Source organism: Manihot esculenta, chromosome 16, assembly GCF_001659605.2.
Source record: "Manihot esculenta cultivar AM560-2 chromosome 16, M.esculenta_v8, whole genome shotgun sequence".
Classification (NCBI taxonomy): Eukaryota; Viridiplantae; Streptophyta; class Magnoliopsida; order Malpighiales; family Euphorbiaceae; genus Manihot; species Manihot esculenta.
The window spans coordinates 4,379,442-4,390,471 of record NC_035176.2 but is presented as its reverse complement, the minus strand read 5'-3'; the positions used below and the strand labels follow the sequence as shown (position 1 = coordinate 4,390,471).

General features: G+C 38.7%; 3 protein-coding genes across 3 annotated transcripts; 2 read left to right on the top strand and 1 right to left on the bottom strand.

Annotated features, from left to right (window-relative positions):
• Positions 1 to 3,773: 3,773 nt before the first annotated feature.
• LOC110604136 (spermidine sinapoyl-CoA acyltransferase) lies at positions 3,774 to 5,794 on the top strand. The gene is made up of 2 exons (XM_021742248.2): positions 3,774 to 4,802; positions 5,102 to 5,794. Exons 1-2 carry the CDS (start codon positions 3,994 to 3,996, stop codon positions 5,631 to 5,633), a joined length of 1,341 nt encoding a protein of 446 aa, XP_021597940.1. The 5' UTR covers positions 3,774 to 3,993; the 3' UTR covers positions 5,634 to 5,794.
• A 707-nt stretch (positions 5,795 to 6,501) lies between these two features.
• Positions 6,502 to 8,513, top strand: LOC110602987 (magnesium-chelatase subunit ChlI, chloroplastic). Its single transcript, XM_021740623.2, has 3 exons — positions 6,502 to 6,752; positions 6,962 to 7,077; positions 7,322 to 8,513. Exons 1-3 carry the CDS (start codon positions 6,650 to 6,652, stop codon positions 8,366 to 8,368), a joined length of 1,266 nt encoding a protein of 421 aa, XP_021596315.1. The 5' UTR covers positions 6,502 to 6,649; the 3' UTR covers positions 8,369 to 8,513.
• Positions 8,514 to 8,788: 275 nt separating this feature from the next.
• On the bottom strand, positions 8,789 to 10,757 carry LOC110602988 (nudix hydrolase 22, chloroplastic). The gene is made up of 4 exons (XM_021740624.2): positions 10,447 to 10,757; positions 10,203 to 10,345; positions 9,210 to 9,329; positions 8,789 to 9,128 (listed from the first exon to the last, which is right to left on the bottom strand). Exons 1-4 carry the CDS (start codon positions 10,706 to 10,708, stop codon positions 8,907 to 8,909), a joined length of 747 nt encoding a protein of 248 aa, XP_021596316.1. The 5' UTR covers positions 10,709 to 10,757; the 3' UTR covers positions 8,789 to 8,906.
• Between the last annotated feature and the right edge of the window lie 273 nt (positions 10,758 to 11,030).

Genomic DNA, 11,030 nt, shown 5'->3' with positions numbered 1-11,030 from the left:
ATCTCTCCTTCCCGGTTTCTCTTCTTTCCTCGACGGCTCATCCGTCCTCCAGTTCCTCCAACAATCATATTAATAGTCCCACTAGACCCATCATTCACTGGTCCAGCTCCGGTTCTCCTGGGCATCTGGGCTGCCGGACTGGGCGGAGGCCTCTGTCCCTCCGGTTTCTTCACAAAATTTTTGAGATGCCCCCTTTTTATCAATCTTTCAATCTCCGTGATTAACTGAAAATAGTTATTTGTATCGTGGCCGTGTGTCCGGTGGTACTGACAATACTTGTCAGGATTCCTCTGATCTGCTTCCGACCTCATGGGTTTAGGCCACTGGAGGAACTCCTTATCCTGGACTGCCATGAGCACTTCGGCTCTGGAAGCGTTGAGGGGAGTAGGCTTCTCAGGAACCCAAGGGGGGAGCACTCGTGGTTCATGAGCCCTGGGAGGAGGGGGGGGCCTTTGATCCCTTCTTTCCCAGGCCTGCTTATATGGCTCAGGCCTCTTCCCACGCTTCTTCTCGTGTTTCTCCAGCCTTCCTTCCTCCGGGGCTTTCTCTTTTCCTGCCACCCCTTTGGCAAATCTACTCGTTACTAAGGCGTCATCCTGCCTTATGTACTTTTCCGCCCTCTTCATCAACTCGGCCAGTGAGGTCGGAGGTTTCCTGCTCAAAGAACCAAAGAACTCGGCAGAGGTTGTTCCCTTTTGCATGGCCTCTACCGCCCTTCCTTCGTCGAGCTCGGGAATCTGCAGGGCCTCCGTATTGAAACGGGCGACATACTCTCTGAGAGATTCACCAGCTTTTTGCCTAACTGTTTCCAGATAGCTTGTCTTCCTATCTGCTGGCACCCCGACTACGAACCGGCTAATGAAGCGGAGGGCAAGGTCTCCAAAACTTTTAATGCTTCCGGCCTCCAGGCTGTTGAACCATGCCCTCGCTGGCCCCGAGAGCGTTGTTGGGAACACCTTGCACATCAGAGCATCTGACAGAGTTTGCAACTCCATGAAGGTCTTATAGTTCATGACATGTTCTCTCGGGTTTCCAGCCCCATTATAGGCCGCCATCGGCGGCATCATAAACTTTTTGGGAACGGTCTCCTGCTGCATTACCTTTGAGAAGGGAGAAGAAGTAGGCAAGGAGGTTTGACTCTGATCTTTCTTACCTAGCTCGGCTAGGAGCTGCTCCTTCAACCTTTTCAGTTTTTGGTTCATTTTCTCGTCTTCTGGGTTGGATCTTTTGCCCAAACTACATTCTTCCTCCTCTGTTTCAGTTCCCGTTTCCCTGGTTGTTTCAGCAGAATAGTCGTCCACCTCTTCATTTTCTATCATCTCTCTTGCCCTTCTCCCATGGATTCGGGCCTCCAGTTCTTCCTCTTCTCCGGCATCGTGGTTGTTAGTTTGGAGGCGGATAGAGGTGGGTCGGGGTTCATCGGTTCTGGGTTCCTCCACTACTGGGAGTGCGTTTACTGGGGTGCTAAGTCCCCTTTGTTGCATTATCTGCCCCAACCAGTGAGCAGTGGTTTGTAGCTGGAGAGCCATGGTTTGAATGTCTTGGTTAGACAGGGTCATGGTGGGAGTATTCCCTGCCAAGCCTGGCGAGGGATTAAGAGAGATGGGTGTTGGGTTATTTAACGTCGTAGGGCTAGAAAAAGAGAACTGCTGCCCCTCTTGGGCGGAGCTTAAGTCATTTGGAATATTAAGGTTACTTTCTTGGTGGTTTGCCATTGTGGATCTCAGTGGGTTTTGAAAGTGAAAACTCCGGTGATGAAAAGATCTCCTTCGTTTCCCACAGACGGCGCCAATTGATGATCTGAGATCCAATAGGGTTTTTCAAGGGTTTTGTGTTACAGAATAAGGCTTAAACTTTCTGAGGAGGGGACTCCTCTTTTATACATTGTCTTGCTTGCTGGTGACGTGTAAAGGTCTCTCCAGGATTGGGCCACGCATCTCTGCCATACAGATTCGGGTGTACTAGGGTATCAGCTGCCTCTTACATGCGTAACGGCCTCTGATTCTCCTCATGCGTACGTTCGAGCGGATCTGTCAGGCTGTCTGGTGAGTACTGTTCTGGACCCGGGCTGGGCCGAGAGTTGGGCTGGACGCTGGGCCTGAGAGGGGTCTGCTGGTCAGGGATCAGGCTGGACTGAGTGAGGAAGCTTGGTCGAGCCCGACCCGGAAGCTGGGATGAGCCAGACTTGTTGGGGGGTATCAAGTACGTGGGCCTCTGTGTCATGGGCCTTTGGCTGGGGTCAAGCCCCTGTTCTGGGGTGAAGAAATCCAGCGGTCATCATTATTAAATTTATTTTTATTTGAATTCCTAATTGTCTGTTACTTTACACTAAATTAAATTATATGGATTGACAATTCCCCTCTAAGGGGAGATAGTTTTCTGTTTTTTTCATCTTCGATTTTTAAGGTAATAAGTTTTTATTTTGCCAGATTTGCGATCGTTCTTGCCCTTTTAAAATAAGAGCCGCTTGTCCGTCTTTTATTCGAATGTGAATTTAATTTTTTATCCATTCTGACGAAAATTAAATATCTTTTATTACTTAATTATGACGGGTGGTACTCGTTATGAAAATTTCTAATTTTGTGTTTTGATTATTTTTCTTATTGCTTTATTTTTTATTTACGTGTGTGCAAATGGAAAGAAGGCCAAGATCTGTATTGTTGAAAGTTAATTAGAGTGTGAGGGTAACCATGGGTTTCTCTTCCCTCCTACTAGTTATTAAGCCTGTGGTGGCTTCTTGTCAATTTTTTACAATGGCCATTGGCAATGATTGTATAAGTTGAATCTTCTCTTTCGGTGATAGTCAATTTACATCTTTGATCCAAAATTGTTTTGCATTTTGGCTGGGTTCCATTTTTTTCCTTAGCCAGAAGTAGTGATGGTTGGAGTTTTCTCACGAAAAAGAATAGTGCTTCATCCATGTTTTGGATCCTCTCTGTTATTAAAAATATAGTTTTGCTTAAATAGTTTACTCTCTTCATACCTTTTAAATTTATCTTTCACGGTCGATTCAATCATTATAGTTTAAAGATCAGAGAATATTAAACCTTAATAACATTAGAACTCGAGCAATGGAGATTTTGAAAGCAGAAACAATATTAAAAATTATTATTATCAAAATTAAATCCAGATGAACTTTGTATTTTTAAAGTTTTTTTTCACACTAAATTTTAATATTTTATATTGTTATTTATTTTTATATGAATTTTAAATCCTCATTTTTCTAATGAAATGATTTTAACTTCAAGAAAAAAAATCAAATTACATAATTTTGAACGTTACAATATTACTTTATGTCTCAATTAATTAAAAATAAATTAACTGATAATACACCAATCTATGTACATTTGAATTATAGTTGATCGAGTATTAAGGCTTAACTAACATTCATATGAAAAACTAGAATTTATTATTATTTTTGAAATTGAGATGAGATGGGAGTGGACGGCTAGTGATGTACAGTCCATTCCACAAAGTAGCTAGGCCAGGATGGTTGGTGAAACTGCATTATAATACAATAAAGTGAGAATCTTTTAGCAATAAATTTAATTTAATTTTGTACTCCCTCATTACATATTTTTGTTTTTCACTTTTTAAAACAAATTATTTTACTTTTATATAATTTCTTACTATACATCTGTTTGATATATAGTAAATAAATTAAATTTATTAGTTTTAAAATTAATATAATAATATAAATTATTGCTTTCAAAAAAAAATATATAAATTATTTAATTTTCAATAAAGATTATATTCACCACCAACACCAACCGCCACTTTTGACTCCACAAGCATTATTCAAAGCAATGCTCTGTGTGTCTCTTGCAAATTCAGTATCTATGGGAGTTGGTAGCCCGCAGTCCCAGGGTTGGTGGGAAACGACAAATCCAGTTCATTAATATATTCAGAAGAATCAGGACTGATCACATAAACAGATTGCAGATCCATCACCCAACACCCATCAAGATTCAAGACGAAAATCCATCAAAGAAGATGCAAGTTAATATCAAAGAAACTGCTTCAATCCGTCCTTCAACTCCTCCCTTCTCGGAGAACCATGTTCTTCCTCTTTCCCCTCTCGATATTGACCGCAACATGAACGTTATCTTCCGATATCTTCGTGTCTATCTCAACAACGCCGCCGCCACCAACAGTAACCACCCATTTAATGTCATCGCCTCCGCCATTTCCTCCGCTCTAGTCCACTACTACCCTCTCACTGGTACTATCCGCCGGCGACAGGTAGACAACCGCTTTGAAGTATTCTGCTCTGGTGACCAAGGACTGCCTCTTATCAATGCAACGGTGAACTGCACGCTAGAGTCCCTTAACTACCTTGATGACCCGGAATCTGATTTTGTGGAGCGGCTAGTGCCCGATCCGAGTCCGGATGAAGGGCTGGTCAACCCGTGTATACTCCAAGTCACGACGTTCGAGTGCGGTGGATTTACTCTGGGAGCTGCAATACACCATGCCTTGTGTGATGGGCTTGGAGCCACCCAATTTTTCAATGTTGCGGCGGAGGTAGCGCGCGGGGTGGACCGGATTTCTGTTCAACCGGTATGGGATAGGACGAGTTTGTTGAGTCCGAGAGACCCGCCCCAGATCGAGGGAGCCGTGAGGGAGTTTCTGAGTTTGGAGAAAGGGTCTGAACCATACGGCCAGGCGATTGGCAAGGTTGCGAGGGTGTGTTTCACAGTGAAGGAGGAGTGGTTGGATCGGCTCAAGAGTGTGCTGCTTGAGAAGAGTGGCTTAAATTTCACCACGTTTGAGGCTTTGGGTGCATTCTTGTGGCGAGCCAAGTAAGTCAATTTGTTTTTTTGTGCGTAAAAATCTATGCTTTGCTGGTGACTGTTAGGCTAGCACTAGTAGTAGACTAGGGCTCTATTCCGCACAGAGAAGTGGTAGCCAGAGTTTTGCTCAATTTTTATGAATTTCCATTTTAGAAATTTCCGTATCATTTGACGATGAAATTCCAGTTTATAGATGTCTTATAGAGATCAGTCTTATCTTTGGAAGCTTTGGGAGCAAGTACATTTCTTTATATGAAACTACTTGTAAGTATCATTCTTCAACTATTGTTTAATCATTTGCATAACAGGGTCAAGGCCTCAGGAATTCCTAGTGATGAGGTTGTGAAGTTCACATACGCAATGAATATACGAAGACTGGTAAAGCCACCATTGCCTGCTGGCTACTGGGGCAATGGTTGTGCTCCAATGTATGCACAGCTTCTTGCTAAAGAGCTATTAGAGCAACCCATTTGGAAAACAGCTGAGGTGATAAAGAAGAGCAAAATTAATGCAACTGATGAATATGTGAGATCATTTATCGACTTCCAAGAAGTACATTATGCAGATGGGATTACAGCAGGCAACAGAGTGAGTGGATTCACAGATTGGAGACACTTAGGCCATTCCACTGTGGATTTCGGTTGGGGAGGTCCAGTTACTGTCTTCCCGCTCTCAACAAAACTGCTAGGAAGTGTTGAGCCTTGCTTTTTCTTGCCTTGCTCATCAGCAAATGCAGGCAAGAAAGATGGGTTCAAGGTGTTAGTGACCTTGCAAGAGACTTCGGTGCTTGCTTTCAAGAAAGAGATGGAGAAATTTAGCAACCAAGAATTTGAGCTTTGATGATTTTACACATCAAAGTCCTTGTCTCTGTGATGTTGTTTTATCTGTAATTTATGCTAAACTGAGTGAAAAATTGCATATTTGCACCACGGAGTTTGCTAAAATTTGTGAATTTGACTGCTTAATTGGCAGAATAAAGTGAAAGTGAGCTAATGGCTAAATAGCAGCTGTGTGATTATGACGTTAATGTCAGGATTTCCGTTCTTGCTCTAAATAGTAAAATAGATTAGGATATATAACTACATACCTAAAAAGAATTTATTTGAAAGAAAATAAAAATTTATTGAATTGAATTATTATAAAATTATTGATTTTAAACAGATTTAGTATTTTCCATTTAAAAAAAAAAAAAAGATTTAGTGTTTTAAAGGAGAAACTGAATATGCATCAAAATTGTAAGGACCAAAATGGAATTTGTCATGTAACTCTTCACATTTTTTCACCCAAAACGGCGGCAACTAGCATGATCAGAAATGTAAATAACGGGTAGCATGATAAAAAACTATAAATATAAACGGATAGAATATCAAAAAAAATTAATTTACTCGATCAAATTTAGATTTATATTATCAATTTCAAAATTTGCAATTATGTTATAAATCTGATTATTACTGTCTAATAAAATTCGAAATTATTTATTCTTATATATTTTAATTAATAAATTATATAAAAATACATTTTATTAATAATTTCATTTAAAAAATTAATATTTTAAAAGAATCGATTTTTAAATTAAAATATATAATTTTTTTAAATATATTTTTATATTAAATAAATTATTTATATAAACAAATTCAAAAAATAACTATGACTGCATTTTTTTTAAAAGTATTTTTTCCTGTTTACTATTTTTTATCAGTCAAAAGCATTGAAAAGCAGAAGCCTCCGGCCTCCAACTTAGCATAGTAGATACAACAGAAATCTATCCTCTTATCCTCGGCCTAGCATACCAATAGGAAAACGAAAAGCAAATGTGGAGACCAGAAACATACTCACTGTGATCGAAATAGTTGGGCATGGCGTCGATACGGCGGACTTCTTCCACATCAATTTTAGGTTCTAGGCCCTTTTCTTCTTCCATAGCCAAGCCTCCCAATGCCTCTCTCTCCTTAACAACAGGTACATTTCTTAACTAAATAGTTTTCCTATTCAAAATCCATATTTGGGCTAATATTATTAGATTTGACTGAATTTGAGATCGACCCAGTTGTTTTTATGTGTTTATATTCTTCATTCTTTTGATTCTTCGATTTTTGTTATTTGAGATAGCATGTGGGTTTTTGGAGTTTTTCAATGAAGCATGAGCACTATACTCGTTTAATTTCCAGGGCAGGGTTGTGGGAAGAAGTATTATGGAGGAATTGGGATTCAGGACCAGAAAGGGAGGTCTCATTTCCATGTTACTGTTACCAATGTCGCAACTGATGTTAGCTCCGTTGGGGAGGTGAGAGTTTTTCTTTATTTTATTGTCGTTACACATATGTGTGTGTGCTCTAGTATACATTGTTGCCCGGAAGTTGTGTTATGGCCATGAAATAATACATAAAAAGACTGATGCAAGATAAAGTATAAATTGCATCAATTGAAGATAACATTGTATGGAAGAAATAAGCAATTGTGCATAGCATGAACAATGAATACTTCCCAAATTATGGGTAATATTTGTCAACTTTGAATTATTTTCCCAGAAACTTGCTGCGAAAGAAAGCCAGAGACCAGTGTATCCATTTGCTGCTATTGTAGGACAGGATGAGATGAAACTGTGCCTTCTTTTAAATGTGATTGATCCCAAGATTGGGGGTGTCATGATTATGGGTGATAGAGGGACAGGGAAGTCTACTACTGTTAGATCCCTGGTGGATTTACTTCCTGAAATTAAGGTAGTTTTCAATGATCCATATAACTCGGATCCAGAATATCCAGAGTCCATGGGTTTTGAAGTCAGGGAGAGCATCATGAAAGGGGAGAAGCTTCAAGTTGTGCTCACAAAAATTAATATGGTTGATTTGCCATTAGGTGCTACAGAAGATAGGGTTTGTGGGACAATTGACATTGAAAAGGCTCTAACAGAGGGTGTCAAGGCATTTGAGCCTGGCCTTCTTGCTAAAGCTAATAGAGGGATTCTTTATGTGGATGAAGTTAACCTTTTGGATGACCACTTAGTGGATGTTCTTTTGGATTCTGCTGCCTCGGGATGGAACACAGTGGAGAGAGAGGGTATTTCAATTTCACATCCTGCACGATTTATTTTGATTGGCTCTGGCAATCCTGAAGAGGGGGAACTCAGGCCACAGCTACTTGATAGATTTGGAATGCATGCACAAGTAGGAACTGTTAAAGATGCAGAGCTCAGAGTGAAAATAGTAGAAGAAAGAGCTCGGTTCGATAAAAACCCAAAGAAATTTCGTAATTCTTACAAGGCAGAGCAAGAGACGCTTCAGCAACAAATTGCCTCAGCTAGAACTTATCTTTCTTCTGTGCAGATAGTTCACGATCTCAAGCTAAAAATTTCCAAGGTTTGTGCAGAGCTGAATGTTGATGGGTTGAGAGGGAATATTGTGATTAACAGAGCTGCAAAAGCTCTTGCTTCTCTGAAGGGTAGAGATAAGGTCACTGCAGAGGATATTGCTACTGTCATCCCCAACTGTTTAAGACACCGTCTTCGGAAGGATCCATTGGAGTCAATTGACTCAGGTTTGCTTGTCATTGAGAAATTCTATGAAGTTTTTAGCTGAGGTAGGAATTAGATGTCGCTCTGTAATTTATTTTTCACTTATTTTTTTTTTAAATACTCACTTGATATTCTGCAAATGTAGACAGGTTTTTCTGATTTCATTGAGGACCTTGAACTAAATTGAAGGAATGAATTCCATGCATACAGATTCTGCTGTCAGAAAGTTGAAAAAGTTTAGTCATCTCATCCTTTGAAAGTTCCTACTAAAAAGGATTATCCAACGAGCTTTTCCAAACTATATAAACTAAATAGTAAAATATTTAACAATTAAAATTAATAAATAAATTAATTAGTCTTTTAAAATATATGTTCAATATATTTTTCAAAACTGATGGATTAAGTCATAATTTTTTCTATAACACAGGGGCGGTAATTTTCCCTAAAATATTCTTCTCTTAATAAATTATGTAAATATATTTGATAAAAAGCAAAATATCAATGCAGTTTTGCTATCAAATTTGTAACACTGGCTAAGGAGCTTCAGTATTTAAATTTATGGTACAAGTAAGATTTTTCTCATAAATGACAATTAATAAAATCTAAAGCTTTGGGATATCTCTTTGAGAAACTCCACCCCAAAATGGGGGCCTCTGCTCTAAAAATGTAGGTGGTCGTTGATAGACAATTGATGCAACTCTAATCATGATTCCAGCCGTTAAAGCCCAAATCACAAACCTTTGGCTCCCTGTTTGATAGTCAAAGTAATGGAGTGAATACTTGTATCCCAACCACTGTTTCTTTTCTGTCCTGTGGTTCTCATCCTGCATCCACCATTCAAAACTATTAGTGAATAATGAAAACTTGGCAGATTAACTATGAAATCTAATTGATAGTCATAAAACCTTGAGAAACATTTCTACGGGAACATCAAAGATTGCTTCTACTTCATTGGCGTTTGGCGATGGAACGAAAGCTTTCTTGTCAAATAGTATTCCCACCACAGGGACTACTGCTATGCCACTCTGCAAATAGAACCCAGATCCAGTTTCAAAATCAAGTAGCAAACAAGCAAATCAAGAGAAGAACCAGCATTCTGCTTATGTCATGAACTGAAGATAATGAAGTTGATGCAAAGCGGCTTGAAAAGCTGTAGCTACAGAAGTAAAGATGGGTAGCAATTCTGTGTTCTTAGGCCTTATTTGATTGAGGATAATTCAACTGGAAAACTTCAAGCTCCCAAAAAGTGTTAAAATTGTGTCTGTTTGATTGCATTTTTGCTTCACTTCCTGGCAAGCTGAAAGCATTTCTTCCCTAGTATAGGGAAGTAACTTACTTCTCCTAAGTTAGTTAAGTTACTTTCTGGAAATTCCCCTCTTAAAAATAATCTATTTGAACCAAACAAGACAAGGTTTATAAGTACTTACTACAACACGCTTACCTAAACAACTCTCGAACCTTCACGGTCTTTAGGACGTGACTTTGAGTCTCACGAGTCAAAAATTTCGTGTTTATTAGCTTTCTTTAACAATGTATAACAAGGAAAGGGCTTATCATACACAGAAATAACAACAATTAAGCCTTAGTTCCACACTAGTTGGACTGGGTCATAGGAATCACTTTTCTGCGATTCATCATACAATAATCAAGACATGATTAAAACCTTGAAACATCAAGATCAATGAACACAAAATCGAATCTATCTAGACAGACACGAGTTCATAATGTTTGATGCAACATTTTTTACTGCCCTTTTAACAGATTTTGATCAGGGTTGTCTAAATTCAACCACAAAATCATATATCAAGTGATCCATCCTTAGGCAAATTGTCAATTCTGTACAAATGAATCATCACAGCTAAAAGGACAACAACTTAGAAATGGATTTGCGCACATACCAAAGTCACAAATGGTTCAAGAACAGCAACAACATCAACAAGAGCAGGATCTAAGCCAATCTCCTCCTGAGCCTCCCTCAGGGCAGTCTCTATATCATCAGCATCGCCATCCTCTCTTTTGCCACCCGGCAAAGCAACCTCACCTACACTCAAATATAACCCATTTGGCTTATTCAACACTGTAATTTCAAAATCATCAATTTTTGACATTATAGTGATTAATAGCAAAACAAGGTCTGCGTACCAGAGTGAGAAGACAGTGATGAGGAGCGCTTTGTGAGGAATACACGCAGATCGCTATCATTTCCTTCGAAGATACAAACAAGAACTGCTGCTCTGTTGTTGATTCCTGCAGATTCGGCAGTGGAGTTCAAACTCTGGGAGACTGAATTTGTTCCTTCTTTTGGAACACGTTGTTGAGGATGTTCTTCGGTTAGAGAATACTGAGGTTTATAGAGACGAAGCTGTTGAGCTAAGGACAAAAGTTTCTGGGATTTCTGCACCATGTTAGGATTCCTATATGTCTGGATCTATGTTGAAAAACTTGTGGGTATTTCTTAATAGAAAAATTATTTTCGTTAATAAAATAAAAATTTATAAATTAAATTATTTATTATTAAAATAGAGTAAACTAAATTATAAATTTTATTAAATTTTATGAAATATACTGTAGATTGTTCGAGAAAAATTGGAATTTAATACAATTAGTACTATTTAATAAAAATATATGAACTCTAATTTTGCATATTTCGAATGGTAACAACCAGTCAATTTTGCTTTTTTTGGAAGTCAATCTAATCCGGTTGATTAGCAATTGCGATTATTTAT

Excerpts from the sequence above, each read along its gene's own strand:
- LOC110604136 (XM_021742248.2), top strand. The coding sequence starts at position 3,994 with ATGCAAGTTAATATCAAAGAAACTGCTTCAATCCGTCCTTCAACTCCT. Across the intron at positions 4,803-5,101 it reads GCATTCTTGTGGCGAGCCAA|GGTCAAGGCCTCAGGAATTC; the intron begins GTAAGTCAATTT and ends TTTGCATAACAG.
- LOC110602987 (XM_021740623.2), top strand. The coding sequence starts at position 6,650 with ATGGCGTCGATACGGCGGACTTCTTCCACATCAATTTTAGGTTCTAGG. Across the intron at positions 6,753-6,961 it reads CTCTCTCTCCTTAACAACAG|GGCAGGGTTGTGGGAAGAAG; the intron begins GTACATTTCTTA and ends TTTAATTTCCAG. Across the intron at positions 7,078-7,321 it reads ATGTTAGCTCCGTTGGGGAG|AAACTTGCTGCGAAAGAAAG; the intron begins GTGAGAGTTTTT and ends TTATTTTCCCAG.
- LOC110602988 (XM_021740624.2), bottom strand. The coding sequence starts at position 10,708 with ATGGTGCAGAAATCCCAGAAACTTTTGTCCTTAGCTCAACAGCTTCGT. Across the intron at positions 10,346-10,446 it reads ATCACTGTCTTCTCACTCTG|GTGAGGTTGCTTTGCCGGGT; the intron begins GTACGCAGACCT and ends ATTTGAGTGTAG. Across the intron at positions 9,129-9,209 it reads CCGTAGAAATGTTTCTCAAG|GATGAGAACCACAGGACAGA; the intron begins GTTTTATGACTA and ends TGGTGGATGCAG.